This window comes from Mercenaria mercenaria, chromosome 5 (genome assembly GCF_021730395.1).
Source record: "Mercenaria mercenaria strain notata chromosome 5, MADL_Memer_1, whole genome shotgun sequence".
Classification (NCBI taxonomy): Eukaryota; Metazoa; Mollusca; class Bivalvia; order Venerida; family Veneridae; genus Mercenaria; species Mercenaria mercenaria.
Window position 1 is genome coordinate 80291708 of NC_069365.1, and position 19357 is coordinate 80311064.

A 19357-nucleotide genomic window follows, 5' to 3' on the forward strand; every position below is an offset into this window, starting at 1 on the left:
GTCAATCATTTTTTGCACTGAAAAGAAGAAACAACTCCGCAATGGATGAAGTTCGATGCATGTCATGTCCACTCTTTTAGAATTATTACTGCTTCGTTTAGATCTATCAATCAGAATCCCAAAATAGTCAAAGAAATACACACAGCTGATATACATTAATCGGCTTTATAAAATTAACACATTTATGAAAGAGTAACTGTAAAGTCATTAACCCTTATCATGCTGAACACGATTGATTCTGCCTTTGCGACCAGTGTGCGATCCGAGCAGTCTGATCATGATCTGCACTGTCCGCCATTGAGTCAGTATACTTTTGGTAAGCACCCCTTTTAACAGTTAATGGTACTGTCCAAATTGAAAGATGGACAAGTTTATCATAGAAATTAACCCTCTGCTACTAAGGACTTAGTATCTCCTACGTAGGACATACTATCTCCTACGTAGGACTTAGTATCTCCTACGTAGTTCTTAGTATCACCTAGGTAGGACATAGTGATACTAACTCCTACGTAGGAGATACTATGCCCTACGTAGGAGATACTAAGTCTTACGGAGATAGTAAGTCATACGTAAGACAAATTTAAATCTCTCTGCTGGCACCAGGACGCTTTCAGGTATATTAGATCCAAATTTCATATTTAAAAACATGAACAATTACTTCATGTAGTTTATGTTAACATAAAATTAACATTATGAGTATTTATAGTACTATGGATTGTTTTTGATGTCATTGCAACAAAGTAATTTACATGAAAATAATGTTTAGTTTTATTACTTCTGTACAAAGTAGTGTATGTAAACATTTCTCATTGAAAGAGGCAGCTTATAATTATTTCACATTATCTAATTTAAACTTATCAATTTCCCATCATCCTAACATGCTAAATCGGAACAGAAAATAATAAAAATGTTAACACCTGTAAGAACAGGTAGGATGTCGCGGGAACATCTGCGTTGTTTTTTTTTTCACGTTGACGTCATTTACTTTTGAATTAGATTATCCGTTTTTTGGCCGTAATGCGTTTACGCTTAGCCATGGAACGCGCATATTTAAAAAGGTGTTTTAACAGCACGTAAGCGCGAGAATCTCTCTGTTAACACACGTTTTCTGTCCTGTTAAAACACACCCGAAAAGTGTCAAGAACATCAGTTTTATGCTAGAATGTTTGTTTTTTCTGAAAGAAGCCAGGGCGTGCTTTCAATCTCAGGGAAATGATTTTATTTGTTTGTTTTTGTTTTTCTGAAAAACGCTAGAGCGCGCTTGCAATCCTAGGGAAAAGATTATTTGTTTTTGTTTTTCTGAACCAAAGCGCACTTGCAATCTAAAGGAAAAGATTTTTGTTTCTGCTTTACTGAAAGACACCAGAGTATATGTGCAATCCAAGGGAAAATATTGTTTTTGATATTATTGAAACAATCTTGTTTATATGAAAAAAAAAAAACAACATTTTTTTTCTATACAAAATACATACTTGTTTTGTATACATTGTATAAAGAATTCTTTTTAAAAGAAGCAATTAATGATTATTTCACATTATCCAATTTAAACTCATCAATTTTCCATCAACCTAACATGTTAAATCTGAGCAGAAAATTGAAAAAAAAAATAACACCTGTAAGAGAAGGCAGGACGTCTTATGTCCTATACCAATTTTCTCGTCTATATTCATTTTATATTCTAAACAATATTGTTATTAAGGAATATTATCCACTCTATCTTTCAGCTGATTTGTTAGCCCATGTGTTTGATGTATTGAAAGCAGATCTGAAATTCAGTTGTAGAAAAGAAATTACTCCTGCATTGCCGAGGCACGACAGTTGTGCTACAGTTCCTAATTATACGGATTCATAATGTACTTTACGCTCCACGAAAAAACTAGGTTGGGTTTGGGGGAGGTGGATTAAATATAGTTGCTGCCTTGTCCGTCCAATCTTTGTCTAGATAACTCATACAGTTTTCAAACGGCGATTTGACACAAACATAAATGTATCAATATGAAGTGAACTTGCGCATACTGGCAGTATATTAATGTACCATGCTTGATTTAGGAGTTGTGGCCCCTTGGATCAATATAAAATGAACGTGCACATATTGTCAAGTAATGAATGCACTATGCCAGGTTTAAGAGTTACTGCCTTTTAAAATTTATGCTATTTATTAGCCAATACTGATATAACGTTTGTCTTTTTTACTGCGAAATCTGGGGTTTTGGTGATGAGAACGTCCCGTGGCTAGTATATCTATATATACTGTTATTGCCTTCGAAGAGTACGGGACGTAGGAACCTCTTTGCTCCATGGCTAATATAGTCAAAAGTACCTTTTACTGTTTGAGAAAGGAGCAGGCATTTGTGGTCTCGGTGATGAAAACGCCACAGAGCTATTATATTCATAAATGCATTTCATTACCCGAAGGAAGAACAGGACTTTGGAGCCTTGGCGATAACAACGTTATCTGTACTTCATGGCTAGTAACTGTCTTTTGCACCGATGTAAGGATTGAGATATATCATATCAAAATCTTTTGCGAATAACTTCGAATATATATGTCTTTTTGATTCATTTGCAAATGTGCATTCCTGTATATCGTTATAGTTAAATATATTAGTTGTATTTCCAAATAAGGCTTTATCGAAAACGTTTGTAATGATCAAATCTAATTTGTTATTTTTCTTATTCAAAAAATCTTACATGCTGCTGAATTGATAGACTCGCACCGGTTTCAAATCATACCAAAACAAGACTTGTATAGATTTCCGACCGATAATTGACTTGTCTGCCCACCATTTCTCGTAATAACTATTACAGCCCTTGTATTTAATTTTCTGATTCATAAGCAAAGTTGACCGAAGTCATATCACGTAGTTAAACTGTATGTATGTATTTTCTCTTCCCTGTACATAACTAGTTGAGCGTATCCGCAGTTGTATAAAATGTATTCAGTTTACCTGACAAAATGGCGGAGAGAGCAGGTACATATATCTAATTTCATATTACATAATTATGTACTAGATTTTGGTACGTAATTTGGCACTGCATATAATCTTATTTAAATGTTTAAAGACTTTGATGCTTACTTCGGACTTTTTAATTCTGAACAGTTAGAGAAAGGCAACTTCCCTGCTATATTTTATCCCGCTTTAATTACTTTAGTTGAAACAATGTTCACTCAAGCATTGACGCCTCGGGCACTCGTGTTTATTTGAGCATTGATGCTGTCCCATCCTGTTTTCTTTTTAATTTCTATACTTGTGTATTCGGGTCACTCGAAATCCATCCTTGATAGCTCGAGTAATTTTTCTCCTAAGAAAACTGTTTTGTTGAACTATTGTTTAAGGATTCTAGCCAAAGTAACCGGTTTACACTTTCATTCGAATGTCTAATGTCCAGATATGTTATTAAAATCTCTACAGGTTATGACCAACTAGAGAATAAATACATAAGCAGCTACACCGCGTCCAGAGAAGGTATTTTGCCCTCATACCAGGCTGTAACACAATATCAACAGACAGGTTTTGACCAGTCTTCAGTACTGTATCAGTCGACTACACATATGGTCAGTTTAATTCATGAATTTAAACACATTTGTGAATTAATGCTAGGCATTTGTTTCATCACGAAATCTCTTTTCCAGGCTAAAATTTTATGAACATGACACAGTAACGCACATTGGTAACCGATACACATTCGTTAGGTCAATTAGACTTTAAAAAGCTGATTAGCAAAACAGCGGATATTGGAATGAATTAGATCGGAGGCCAGTAATGTCTACTAAACATCCATCCACTAGGCAATTGTTTATCGGTATAAAATTTGTTTACTGGTCCAAACTGTGTGAAAATAAAGAAAAATGTTCCCATGAATAAAACTGTGTAGGATTGCACTGTATCACTGGTAGCCCTTCTTTTGTTATAAATGATCACATTATAGAAGATAATCCGTCATATATTGATCTATTTAACAGATTTTATCTTCTCTTTTTCTCATCAATCAGACACAACCAGTTGGGACTGTGATCATACAGACTCGGCCTCCAGACTTACTCCTACCTTCAATATTTGCATGTTTTTGTTGCTTTTGGCCTTCTGGTCTGTTTGCAGTCTTCTACGCTATAAAGGTATGTGCTTTTTACTCTTCAACCTTCTCTACTACTTAAATTTTTTACATGTCTTTGTTGTTCCTGATCTACAGGTTTGTGTGCAATCTACTACACAAGTAAGGTGCGAATCCTTTACTCTTCGTTCTAAATAAAAGACGTACACCACTAAAGCAACATGTATACCTCGTTGGAATCAGTAAAACACAAGATGTATCAGTATTAATTAAGGTGATTCAGATGATTTATGAAAAATTTATTAATACAGATCTCAGTTGTCAGAAATAATGTTAGAATTCTTATTTGGGTCAATTTGCAAATTTCCGTTTTGTTAATTTTCTCAGGCCAACACTCTGGCAGGTGAAGGAAAATACGAAGAAGCTAGAAGGATGTCAGACATCGCTGGGATCCTTGTGATTATCAGTGTTGTCCTTGGAATCTCTTGCATCACTGTTGCGGCAGTTATTACAACTTAACGACAGCAATATCAGAAGTGGCCTTATTGTAACGGACACACTTCTGTTAAGACTTTTATGAACAAGCTCAATCAAACCGAGCCTGCATTATTTTAGTTTTTGTTGTGTTGAGCGGCCTGTGGATTTTTTTTCTATTTTATTTAATGATGTTAAACTGTGTTGATTTTTTTTGTTCAATACTCATGTATTATTAATACAAAAAAAATAACCCGGGTTGCTCACATTAGCGTTTCCAGAAAGAAAAATCAACAAGAGGAGATTGATAAAAGTGATACATGGTGATTTCGAACGCATGGTAACGTGCATGGAAGTCAAACACCTTACCACATCACCACCGTGTCATTGGTTAACTGTATATGTTATTTTAGTAATAAAGATATTTACAGAATACAAATATTGCGTAAATAAACGAAAACGTCCGAAAATATTGGCAAAAATAAATAAAAACAAAAAACACACGTAATAGACTTTGGGTGAGATTAAACCTTATGGGGCAACCTCAAAACGAGCAAGGGGCTCTCATAAGGTATTTTGAACCACCAGCTCTTGTCAGACATCCACAACCCCTTCCCCTTACTTTGTTTTGTCTGTGTATACACGTGTTCATATCCAGTTCTTATTAAAAATTTGGTTGTAAATTTTGACAGATGTTTTGTTGACATTGTATTTATATTTTGTGAAGGACGCCAGTGTGCGCTTGCTATCACAGAGACAAGATTATTTGTTTTTGTTTTCCATGCAATTTCAGAGAAAAGATTATTTTATTTTTTCATTTTTTGGTGAAAACACCAGAGTACGTATGCAATCCAAGTGAAATGATGTTTTTTGATATCATTGCAACAATATTGTAGATAATAATTATGAAAGCAATATTTCTAATAGTATGCAAAATACACATTTGTAGTGTATGTAAACATTTCTCATTGAAAGAGGCAGTTGATTAGATTATAATGTCACATTATCAAATTTAAACTCATTAATTTCCCATCAACATAACATGTTAAATCTGAACAGAAAATTAAGAAAAGGTTAACACCTGTAACAAAAATTGTAGGATGTCTTATGTCTTATACCAATTTTCTTGGGTTTACACATAACGTTACATTCATTTTATATTTTAAACAATATTGTTATTAAGAAATATACATGTATTACACATTTTATTTTTCAGTTAATTTGTTAGTCCAATGTGTTTGATGTATTGAAATAAGATCTGAAATCAGACGTAGAAAAGGAATTACATCTGCATTGCCAAGGCACGACAGTTGCGTAACAGTTCTTAATAGAAAATAGTCCATTATGTAAATATTGTAATGTGTTTGAAGACTTTGATCACTTTTTCCTTGGTTGTAAATATTTAGATACCTTCTGGTCAAAAACTGAAGTTACATTTAATAGATGTGGTTTTAATAAATCATTTAGGAATCTGAAATGTTTGATTATTGGATACAAGATAGAACTCCGTGAATATGACAATATAAATTTATTGCTAAATTGTATTTCATATTGCTTATACAAAACTTATTTTATGAGCGGAAGACGAACAAAAGCTTTAAACATTTGGAACATTCTATATTATGATATTCTAGTTTTCATCAACTATTATGAAAATAGGAATATTAATCCGTATACTTTGAAAGCTTTTTTAAAGAATATGTGATTGTGTATTCAAGTTACTATGTATCAAGAAAGTATTGCTCAGATGTATATCTCATATATTGTCTCATACTCAAATATCAATGTATGTTATTACTAATGTATATGTTGAAATGAAAGAATAAACGGGTTGTTCCACGTTTGTGAAACAATTCCAAAAAGAAAAAAAAACAGTTCCTAATTGTATTGTACTTTACGCTCCCCGAAAAAATTGGATTGGGTTTGGGGGATTAAATATAGTTGCTGCCTTGTCCGTCCAATCTTTGTCTAGATAACTTATACAGTTTTCAAACGGCAATTTGACCCAAACAGGAGTGCATCATTATGAAGTGAACTTGCGCATATTGTCAGGATATTAATGTACCATGCTTGATTTAGGAGAAGTGGCCTTTTGAAGTATTAAAGAATGCCGTATATTGGCTCAATACTGCTGACAACTCCTACAGTTCCCAAGGGATCTGACCCAAACGTACAGAAATACATCAGTATAAAATGAACTTGCACATATTGTCAAGAAATGAATGCGCTATGCCAGGTTTAGGAGTTACTGCCCTTCAAAATTTTATGCTATTTATTGGCTGCTATTGATATAAGTTTTGTCTAGATAACTTCTTCAACAGTTTTCAAAGGATCAGACCAAAACTTAGTTATAGCCCTTTGGAATTTTAGAATAAAGATACTATTGAAAGACTTTTCCAGGTAACCATGCTCATTTCAAGTTAATATTTTACAAAACGCTATATTTTGCTATACAGATAACAATTTCCAGGGGGCCTGGCCAAGACAAAAAGTTTGACCTAGCGTTTGGGAAAGTGTACCTGTATAAGATACAAGATCTCATCCTTCAATATACCCTTCGGATTTATTTGTCTTCTGCAAAATGTGAAATCAGTTGATTTCATTGTCATAAATTTCATTGTTTTAGGCAAAATTGCTTTTCAGAGAAAACAAATACATCGCTTCTCTTGTCCGTTAAAATCAGTTAAAAAAGAATAAAATGTCACTGCTGCTTTGTGTGAAATTATAGCAGAGATTTAAATATATATGCAAATGTTGAACAAGTGCCAGTGTAAAGTACAATCCGGGCGTGAATCGAAACTAATCTAATTTGGGATAGTGGATTTGTTGTGGAACATGCACGTCCGTTTGTATTGCTTGACTCTTATGGCCGTAATTGGTGTATTGTGGTAGCGAATGGTTCGTATAAATTCTCTCTACTTATATATATTTTTGATACATTGCATGCGTATTTGAAATCTTAATTATTGTACGGCTTAGAGTCTAACTGTAATTGTATAAATACACAGGCACCACTCTGTTATACTCATATGTTTCATGAATATGTCTGTAAAATATGCTCTTCAGTTTTGAAGAAATTAAGCTATATACAATATTTCAATTACAATATTATCATACATTGTAAATGCCTCTTCTACATTTTTTTAAAACAATCACCAATACAAAAATGTCTAAATTAAGTATCATAGGCTCGAGATTCTGGTTCGCCTCTTTGCTAAGGCATTTTTTTCATCATCCAATTAATATATGAAATTTGCATCGAAAGTCGCATTTTGTTCTCCTCCCTGACTATTGCTAACACGACTGACGATATTTGCGATATAAGTTGTATTATTCTGTGTGTTTTTGATGGATTTATGTTGTTTGTTCGTGTTGAAATTCATTGCGTTTCTTTCTGGTGATTCTACCATGGTAGGAGTCCCAGGAATGTATCTTAGATAGTTTCGTTATTTTCAAATAAGTTGTTTTAACGTACACGTGAATACTGAAACTTTGATATCATGTTTGTTTTTATCGTCTGTTTCGAGTACGTTTGCTGAGTTCTATGCTATGTTTTCAACAGCGATATGATCAACATGTCCATCATTTTCGTGGTAGCCTTTCGTCTGCTCGTTTCAAAATCAGACGGTTAAAATAGCAATCCACAATTCATTCAATACGTCAAACCTGTTACATTTTGGAAACATATCGTTGTCAGGCGATGATTGGCATACAGTTTAGCCGAATATTTCACTATAATCTTTTGAAGGGGCCCCGTGGCCAAGTGATTAAGGTCTCTGACTTCAAATCACTTTCCCCGCACCTAGGTGGCTTCGAACCTCCATCGGGGCGTTGAATTCTTCATGGGAGGAAGACATCAAGCTTGCATACTAAAGGTCGGTAGTTCAGCCCGTCTGTGATGAAATGATGCACGGAAGGGCGCAGGGGGAGGGGGCACCTGGGGTCTTCCTGCTTCAAAGCTGGAAAGTCACCATACGACTTACAAATGTGTCGATGCGTCGTTAGACCTAACAAAAAAGCAGCTTTTTGTCGTTTCATGCCGGCTGTGAATTCATGATCTCACGGTAGTAGTCTGTAGTCTCTGCCATGCTGAAAAAGGTTCCTTTGAACTTGTATGCGTGATCACATATGCCATATGTATCAGTGTAGTCCTGGACTTTTACAATATGAGGTCGCTTCGGATCATCTATGTCACTATAGTTATGGCTACGAAGCGATTCTAAGCGATTGGCCATTTCTACGGCTATGTTTGTGTGTTTGTTTGTTTTGGGTTTAACGCCGTTTTTCAACAGTATTTCAGTCAAGTAACGGCGGGCAGTTAACCTAAACAGTGTTCCTGGATTCTGTACCAGTACAGACCTTTTCTCCGCAAGTAACTGCCAACTTCCCCACATGAATCAGAGGTGGAGGACTAATGATTTCAGACACAATGTCGTTTATCAAATAGTCTACGGCTATGTTACCTTACCTTGGTGTTGGACCGCTTGGGCGAGGGATTTTTTAAAGACATTTGTTATGGACTGGATAGGTAAAAGAAAACATTTTCAGTATTTTGCTGTGTTTATCAAACCACCTCTCTACCCAGGTCACACGTTCTTATGTAATTGTTGTGTTTCTTCTGACATTTCTGATCTCGCCGATGTATTGTGACTGTTTTGCAGCTAGCGATTCTATCTTTTCAATATTTCTATTCATACCCTTAAATAGACTGGCTCCCGTCCCTATGTTTTTTTATAATTTAAAGAGGAAGTAACTCCCACAGGCTGTTTCTATATGGACATTTTTATTGCCCGTGACTCCGAAGATAGATTTGGCCATCGGGTAAATATGTTCTATTTTAAAGGCTTAACATTTACTAAAAATGTTGCAGTATTTAAAAAAATAACCATGCAGGCGGAGAGCCAGGCTAACCCTTGAACAAAATTGTTTCTTGTCTGTTGAAACTTTAAAGAAATCGCTACTGTCAGCACTACTATTCTTTGTATCAGATAGTACATGTATGATGTGAAGTATTTTCAAGAAAGAAATAATCAAAATGCGAACTTCACTTTTATTTACATAAATTTGCAAGGTTAAAGCAAAAGAAATATATGCTCTGATCTAAAAAAAAACACAACTCATTTTGAAATAAATGCACTGAAGAATATGAATCAGAAAAATAAAATGCAACACTACCAACTTTCTTTTATGATACAACACAGTATAACATATATAATGTAACTATATACAAAAATTCTTTTCATTGTTTTATCGTTATGAAAACTTGTGTGCAGCGTATCACCAGTAGGAGTTTAGAAAATCTTAATTATATCTCTTATCATATAACACATTTATTTCTGTAACTGCTGTAATTTCTGTTGTGCAGCGTTAAATTGTGCAACATATATAATGATATAAAATGCTGTGACAACGATACCGACGATAATGCTGGTTATCAATAGGTTCCTAGCCTGAATTGCCGACCTTTCAGCTCTCTCGTAGTCACCCACTGCCGCACGTTCATTTGCCTACGAAATATATAATTACTCAGTAAGTTGGTTTTAGTCTGTCTGATATCTCAGTATTTGAACATTTTCTGATCTGAAGAAAACACAGGGATACTTAAATCTTACCTATCAATAATGGACATGGGTAAATGATATACGAAGTTTCATTCATTTAATGTACAAAAGGCAAATGATTTCTCCGTTTTGACTAACTTCAGCTTCATGTTTTTGGGACCATAAAGTCAATTTAATGTTGACTTTCGCCTAAGCTCGTGCAAAGATGCGGTGCACTTTCCATTACCTCTCGAGGACAGCCTGAACGAAACGGAGTCTGGGTCTGGTTATGTATTGGCAACCAACATTGCAAAAGACCGAATACGTAGGCTATGGCAATATGGCATACATCAGTACACAAGGTATTTCATGCAGGAAGAATTGCAAATATTTTATGAATGCATGGATACTGATAAAATATGTAGACGTACAAAATCGTTTGTTATAGCTGGGTTGTTAAATGTAATTTAAGGTAGTGGATCCGAAATGACACTCGGCAATTTCCGTTTGGATCCGAACTGACACTCGGCAATTTCCGTAGCGGATCCGAAATGACACTCGGCAATTTCCGTTTGGATCCGAAATGACACTCAGTAATTTCCCTTTGGATTCGAAATGACACTCGGCAATACCCGTAGCGGATCCGAAATGACACTCGGCAATTTCCGTAGCGGATCCGAAATGACATTCGGCAATTTCCGTAGTGGATCCTAAATGACACTCGGCAATTTCCGTAGTGGATCCGAAATGGCACTCGGCAATTACCGAAGTGGATCATAAATGACACTCGGCAATTCCCGTAGTGGATCCGAAATGACACTCAGCAATTTCCGTAGTGGATCCGAAATGACACTCACCAATTTCCGTAGTGGATCCGAAATGACACTCGGCAATTTCCTTAGTGGATCCTAAATGACACTCGGCAATTTCCGTGCGATTACGTATTCACGATAACCAGTTCGGCATTATTTGGCCGTAATCGTACCTCAATGCGCGGACAGCTTTACGAAAAAAAAAGACAAAAAAAACAAAACAAAAAAAAACAACAACAAAAAACAACAGAAGAATGACGAAATCGCGTGCGGAGCATACGTAATTCGTCGATTGTCATTACGGGTCCACTACCTTGAAAGATAAATATTTCGTTGTTGAAAATAATAATCCTACCTTATTTGCATGAATGACAGCAGCCAAACCTAAAGGCCAACAGCAAAACAGACATGCAAGTATAGACGGTATCGTGTAATTAGTATGTCGCCTTGGATATATCATTGCAACAGTTCTTTGTGGTTGATTTACAACCTGAAGAAAAGACTTAAATTTTCATTTTTATATCATTTACAGAATCCCGTGGGGCTTGTTGGTGCTCGAGTGAGGTAGGGATCAAAGTAGCCCAAGGGATTCTGCAGATGCTGTAATACGAAAAAGTAAAACATACGTTAACAATTACTAGCATGAAACGTGTGAAAAGCTAAATTTCATTTCCGTTTAGACTCGTTTTAATTTTGCATTATAGAGCCGTTATACATTTAAGTTTCGTGGAACGCACATATATATAAATGTGTGTTCAGAGCACGTGATCTCCTTGTTGTTAACAAACGCTAAAACACCCTTTAAAATGGCAATGATGCAGTTTTGTGCTAGAATTTAATTTACAAAATATAAAAGAGACTGAATAACACTGACTACATATGCAGCTGACTCTCTGGGGACGGAGTTCTGTTGCTGTATCACTAAAGGCTGGTGTGGTGGTGTCGCATCATTGTTGTAACTAGCTTCTGTTCCAATGAAACCATCCTCTGACTGACAGTGTCCTAAGAACATTGAATTCATTAATAAATTGTAAAAACGAAACTCCAAAAGGCATTAACGAAGTCAACCTTCACCGAAATCCACATCTCCAACCAAAAAAAATCACTTTCAATTATATTTACAATCAGTCATAACTGATACAAAAATATTGCTAGGTAATAATTGTTAAGATATTTAAAACGAAAAATAAGCGATATTTTATCACTGTTTAGTTTCTTAATTTATTCATTATCCTAGTGATCTTGCTTTAAACGTTGCAGTGTAGCGAAAAATCTTAATATTTAAATAAAAAAGGGAATATATCACGATTTTCTTAATTAATTGATATCAATCAAGAACCAGACCAAATAATCATGTTAGGAAAGGTTTCGGATCTAGTCTTTCAGTTTTAAGGGAAGTCATTTCATTTTGTTTAAATTGTTCATATATTTCTCAGATTATTTTGATTTGCTACTAGCTGTCTGGTTAAGTGACGTTAAAGACTCGTCGAATAGAGGAGGTTCGTCTCCATTCTGTTATTCGTACCAGTGTAACCGTCGGTTGGTTGGTTATTTTCTAGAAAAAAAATAAATAAAGAAAAATATGTTTGAGATTCCATAAACTTTGAAAGTCCAATTCCATAACTATAAAAACTTCAAACCTAAAGTAGCATTTTACATTTTTAAGGAGGGTAGGCTTGAGTGCGATGTAATACATCTAAAAGTCAATCATTTCCAACTGATTTACTCATAGCAAAATTTAGAATTAATTGATAACTTATCAATAATAGAAACCTTAAATTGATACACTGTGAAATCAATTAAGTTCGTGAGCATGGAATTTCGTGCTCTTGACCGAAACAGCTATTTTGCTAGGGTATGAATTCGTAGATTTCATCTTTATTTGTTCATTTGGATATTTATCGTGGATCAAAGGAACAACGAAGTCCACGCATTTGATCCCCCACAAACATTAACAATTTAAAATTCACAGCCATGTTATAAGACGACAAAAGCAGAAACATCGAATCGACACGTGCATTGCTGATCCACCTTTACCGTAACAAGGGTTTTCCCCTGATTTCTGTTTAGATAATTTATAAGACAATACCATATTATGCTAACAAATATTTTCAAAATTTTGATTTTTACAAATTTCAACAATGGAAAAATATATTTTTGGCCATAAAACGGATGCTGGAACAGATATTTTGTTAAAAAAGATCCTACTACCATTCTCAGAGATGTTTTAAATGATGTACTATTTATATCGAGAACTTGCAAAATAAATCTGCAATTCACGAAAAATCTTGTTGAGAATTAGGTGAATAAAAAAGTAATGGAAGTTTGACTTTAAAAAAATGTATATTTCATAGATGTATTGCTAGAGATCAATACATTACACCAATACCTACTGTCATACCTGTACTTACATGACACTCATTGAAAGGAATAACGAACTAGCTATATGATTTTATACTGTGTGATAAAACACTTTCTTCAAGATTCGATTTACTTAGAAAATATTAAATAGTTTTGTTGTGTTTAATATAATTGAGCCGCACCATGGGAAAACCAACATAGTGGCTTTGTGACAAGCATGGATCCAGACCAGCCTGCGCATCCGCGCAGTCTGGTTAGGATCCATGCTGTTCGCTAATGGTTTCTCTTATTGTAATAGGCTTTGAAAGCGAACAGCATGGATCCTGACCGGTCTGCGCGGATGCGTAGGCTGGTCAAGATCCATGCTGGTCGCAAACCCACTATGTTGTTTTTCTCATGGCGCGGTTCATATTATGTGTCCTATGTTGCACATAATAATACATCCAAATTTCAGCTTAACCCTTACCATGCTGAATTTCTATAATGAACCTGTCCATCTTTCAATTTGGACATTACCATTAACTGTTCAAAAGGGGTGCTTACCAAAATGATACTGACTGAATGTCGAACAGTGTAGATCTTGATCACACTGCACGGATGTGGAGGCTGATCATGACTCTACACTAGTAGTAAAGGCAGAATCAGTCGTGCCCAGCATGATAAGGGTTAAGAAAAAGATCTGAATTGATTTTATTGGACTTGACACATTTTCCGAAGTCTTATAGTATGTATGTATTTGAAAACCACAGTTATTCATTTATAACTTGGTATTATATATCCTTTATTGGCTCGGTAGTGAGGACTACCTTTAAAGGCAACTATACGGAAATTAAGTAAGAAGTTTCAGAAAGGTTTAAATAACATGCTTACAAATGATCAAATCTATATTACAATGCTCAAGTTTAAAAATGTCTGACTTACAGTAATGTGTCTATATATCGTGGATACTTCAGAAGCAAATGATAAATGATAAAATGCGCATATGTCTTGACATTTATGAAGTTAATGCAGCTATCAATCTAAGATCTAACCTCATGGTTAACTATCCTAATTGTCAAAACTCCAATTTGTATGAAACGGGTGTATAATTAAGGTTTTGTCATATTGCAATTGACTAAAGTTTCCAACCAACTTACGACACATATCATCCCAGCTGTACCTTTTGTTTCATAGTAAGTATCTCTATAAACTCTACTCTTTAATTTTTAAAAAAATGAAGTAACTAAAACTGGCTTCTTTCCTAAATGGAAATCCGTCTGAGATCTATAGTATTATGTCTCCCAAAGACAAAGAAACGGATGGAATTTTTTTATATCTTTTGATCAATCATAACAAAAAATATTTTGGGTTTTGCAACCTTTCTGGGTTTTGTCAGGAAAAGATCAGTCAGGAAACTGTTCAAGTGTATACTGTGACGTTTGAGGTCACATGACTCACATCACGGAAACGGAAATCTCATCATCACGGAGATCACATCATGGAGATCTTAAGAGAAAATAAGAGACGAACAATTCTTGAATTTCACCTGTTTGGTAATTACAGCTTTTCCAACCGTTTAGATAAAGGAAGCCGTTATTTAGTTATTTCCGTGTAATCTCGAAATATAAATTCATCCGGGAACATCAAATTCAATATGGTAGTGTGCTGCATACTCACATATGTGAATATGTAAAACCTATTCTTCGAGAACCAAAATATAGTTTGATCTCGCATGGAAACAAACAAATGATCCACGCCATGAGGGAACCAATATAGTACGTTTGCGACCATCGTGGATCCAGACCAGCCTGCGCATCCGCGCAGTCTTGTCAGAAACCATGCTGTTCGCTTTCAAAGCCTATTGCAATGTAGGGATAACGCATGTTATTTCGTGTTATAACATCTGCAGAATCCCAAGGGACTGGTTGGTACCCGATCCCAGTAGGGCGAGGGTACCAACAATTCCCGAGGAATTCTGAAGATGTTATCACATGAAAAGAACATGCGCCAACGCTATTCTAGCATAAAACGCGTAAAACCAAGTAAATGAATGCATTGTCGTTCAACGCCAGTAAATTTCCATGAAACGCGCGGGAATGTCTGCGTTGTTTTTCAAGTTGACGTCATTTCCTTTTGAATTATCCGTTTTCGGGCCGTTATACGTTTACGCTTTGCCACGGAACGCGCATATATATCAAGGTCTTATAACAGCACTCGAGCGCGAGAATCTCTCTGTTAAAACACGTTTTCTCTTCTTTTAAACCCCCCCACCCCCCTCCCCCCCCCCCCCTCACAAAAAAGAAGGCAATAACAGCAGTTTTATGCTAAATTAGAGAAACTGTTAGCGAATAGCATGGATCCTGATCAGATTGCGCAGATGCGCTTTGTGCACAGTTACAATCTAAACCTATTCATTTTGCAATTGTATCATCACGTGCAAAATCCATTTATGTTAAAAATGAATAGACAAATGAATTATTTTGATAATGTTATAAAAATGGGCATATATCTTATGTTCTTCTTTTTCAAGTTTATTCTCGATCATAGTTTTCTAATTAAAGTATATTCTGCGTTTGCTATAATAGGAAAAAGGATAAATTCATTGAGCCGTTTTCTTCAACAGTATTTCAGTTATTCAACGGCGGGCAGATAATCTAACCAGTGTTCCTGGATTCTGTACAAGTGTACAAACCTGTTCTCCGCAAGAAACTGCTGACTTTATTTATTTATTAAATCATCGTGGAGAACTTGCGCCTCACCCAAGGATCGAACTAAAGACTTACCAATCCATAGATAATTAAGCCGCGTCAAGCATAAACAGCCGTTATCGTAATTTTTTCACTTTTTCAGTTTATTTCATCATATGTTAGTACGTTTTTTAAAACTTTCTTGCAACGTATATATTTCTATAGGTTGAAATGAACTATACCTGCATAAAAATACAAAATCGTAACCCACTCTACCAGACGAACGTCAAGTAACGTCAAAAACGTCGACGTTAGTAACGTCAACGTACAAAAAACATGATGACACAAAATAAAGCAATCCTTCAATTTACTTATCTTAGCAGCATCGATGTACACATATAATAATATTAGTTACACATACTGCAGTGCGCTGATATGGAGTATACACTACCAGTAAATTCTATGTGGGGCTTGCGCGAAAGTAAACTACACATTTTGTAACGAAATTATTTCATTGATTAGTCACTTCAATTCATGTTAATAAATAAGTAATAACATATTTCCTGTTTTCTAATGTCATTTAACTTTAAGTGGTATTTCAGGATAAATTTGTAATATCTACATGTTACACTACACATGTGATTATCAATCGTCCGACGCAGGGGGCGGACAAAGAACGTCCTGAAACGGACGTCTCACCAGCGGCCTGACGTGGCGGTATAGATACGTCTGACGTTCCTTGCTGAGTCCTGCTGGCCTAATAACTGACGGAAGATCATAGGTGTCCATTCGTAAATTATAGTTCGTCTTGCAAATGACAAATCGGATTTAAAGCAATATACATTCTAGTTGTTACTATACTCAACTATGCATTGTCGTTTTTTTTTTTTTTTTTGTTTTGTTTTTTTAAACATTCCACAGCGTGCATTTGCTGGTATGGATCGAAATCTTTAATCTTTTAGTCTTTAACTGAAAACTGGATTTAGTTCAAATGATTCCCAAATACAAATAGAAGTGTTTAACGATTTGGAACTGTTGCACTGAATAATTAATTATGACAACCTTGTGTGTCCTGGTAACTGCATCATATATCTGATTGGAATTATTGGCCTAAACCAGTTCACATCGTAACTGAAGTAATACACTTTGTATTCAACTATTCATTCATCCTTTGTTTCACATTCAACTTCCTTGACTTAAATTTGAGTTTACAAATAATTCCATATAAATGAAATGCACTATTGTTAAGATTCAATGACTTCGTATAGGAGATTGAGCAGTTTCAGTCTCGATTGTATTAGTATGTGAAGAAATTCGAATTTTTTGCTGGTTAATTGGAACGACAAAACAAAATATTCTCAAAGGTCCCGTTTACAGTCGTGTTTCACACAAAAGTGATAGATGCAGAACTTCCAAGTATTGTTTTTTTTTGTTGGATTTAACGTCGCACCGACACATGATAGGTCGTATGGCGACTTTCCAGCTTTAGTGGTGGAGATATAAACAATGCAATATGCAGAGGCGCAAACAGATCGTACGTACACAAATGGAATATGCAGAAAAAGAAACAAAACAGAAAAGGAAACAGTTAAAATAGAAAGCGAAGATAGCATCGACAGCAGCGGAAAGATAAAAGGTTGATTTTTGGCTGAATTAAATGTTCTGCCACAGAAAACTTTAGCTGTAACTACATGCATCTGAAGTAGATGCTCTAGAAAATTTATCATGCAACTACTATGCAAAGTGCCTGATATCACTTGTCTGATATTTTATTTTGTTATCAGGTCATTGACCTGATATCAAAATTAAGCTCCTCCCATATTGACGAACTAGTTTTTACATCAGTTTCCTTCCAGATTGAATTTTATTACAGAGTCCAGTTTCGATGTTGCACAACATTTTTTCTAAATAGATTCTGTAATCTCAACAAATTTCCTTGAATATGGTTGTCTCTAAATTTAATACACAGACAATAGCACTGAATGACGTCATTGTGAAACGTTCATCATGACATCACAATGTTTACATGGATCAATTCTTGGAAAGGTTTACAATACACTTGACAATGATATACTCATTCTTGATTTATGCCTTAGTTAAGGCATGCACATTTTATTAAGTATTAGCAAAAGTGTTTGTGTTAATTATTATTCTTGAATCAGTTAATTATAATTCTTGGATCAGTGTCAGTGGCGTAGCTTCTATAAGGCACTGCAGGCCCGGGCCTGCAGATTATCCGAGAAAGTGAAAAAAAAGCCAAATATGCAATAAAAATCGAAGGGTAAAGGGGTTAGGCTGTAGGAGGTAATGAATCAGTCACTAACGGGAGCGTACCTGGATGGTTTTGAACTGTACGCTAGATATGAGCAGCATAGTTACGGACGAAGCAGCGATGCTGCGAGTATGATGTAGGTCAGGGAGGGGGTTTCCATCTCCCAGAAAATTGAGATTTAGTGAATGTTTTAGGCAAGAGATGCGTTCTCTTGCTATATTCCAGCGTTAATCTATTTTGTTTATCACATTTGTACTACATATTACGGAGGTAATCATTTAAAATCAAAGACTAGCACACCGCTCATGCTTAATGGCAGGGATCGTGACATTGTCTAAAAGCAAAAACTGCAACTCGAGCAGCCCAGGATATTTTGAGGAATACAACCATTTTTCGTATACTTTATTTACAATGAAGAGTTCTAATTAACTTGACCATGAAATTGTGTATCACTCTAGCACGGCTGAGGCTTAGAACGTTGAAGAATCAGAGTTCTGTGAATTGCTCTGCACAATATACTCCCTGTTTTCGTACATTAGACATCAATAGTAACAGTAGATATATGGTTATGTTTCAAAATATTTGTGTTACTGAAACACTGTGTCATTCTATGATATATTTTATTGTACAACTGCCAAGACCCGCTCACGCCAAAGGGGCCTAACACTATGGCAGTTTGGGTAACTGCATCTAACTGCTACACACTTGAAAGCATTGAATATTCGAACCGTGTGCAAAGCTGTCACTATGATTATTTATTTATTTATTTATTATTCATTTAATATCCCCCACAATGTCAAGATTACATAGGCAATGAATGGAACGTTACCTAGCACATTAAAGGTATACTAGGTTTTTTTTGTTTTTATCGTAATTGAAATCTTCGTCATGAATTAATGCATTGCGTCTGCATCCGCATTTTGGTAAGTTTTTGATACCTCGCACTTTAAAGGTATACTAGGTGTTTTTTTTTTTACTTTTGTTGTAATCGTATTTGAAATCTTCGTCAGTGTTTAATTTAATGCATTGCGTCTGCATCAACATTTTGGCAAGTTTTTGATTAATATATCTATGCACACATTGCAAACGTTTCAAGTTTTCTCACGGGGAACTTAACATTTTTTTAGTCATTAAACATCTAATTTTGGCAAATGCAAATTTAAACTGCGCAAATTGCTA

At 35.3% G+C, this 19357-nt stretch overlaps 2 protein-coding genes across 2 annotated transcripts; one reads left to right on the top strand and one right to left on the bottom strand.

Annotated features, from left to right (window-relative positions):
• Positions 1-2919: 2919 nt before the first annotated feature.
• Positions 2920-6374, top strand: LOC123559161 (trafficking regulator of GLUT4 1-like). The gene is made up of 4 exons (XM_045350979.2): positions 2920-2972; positions 3414-3556; positions 3995-4117; positions 4441-6374. The coding sequence occupies exons 1-4, from the start codon at positions 2957-2959 to the stop codon at positions 4570-4572; spliced, it is 414 nt and encodes a 137-aa protein (XP_045206914.2). The 5' UTR covers positions 2920-2956; the 3' UTR covers positions 4573-6374.
• Positions 6375-9565: 3191 nt separating this feature from the next.
• On the bottom strand, positions 9566-11900 carry LOC123558568 (uncharacterized). The gene is made up of 3 exons (XM_045350440.2): positions 11754-11900; positions 11235-11369; positions 9566-10034 (listed from the first exon to the last, which is right to left on the bottom strand). The coding sequence occupies exons 1-3, from the start codon at positions 11898-11900 to the stop codon at positions 9858-9860; spliced, it is 459 nt and encodes a 152-aa protein (XP_045206375.1). The 3' UTR covers positions 9566-9857.
• Positions 11901-19357: the final 7457 nt, after the last annotated feature.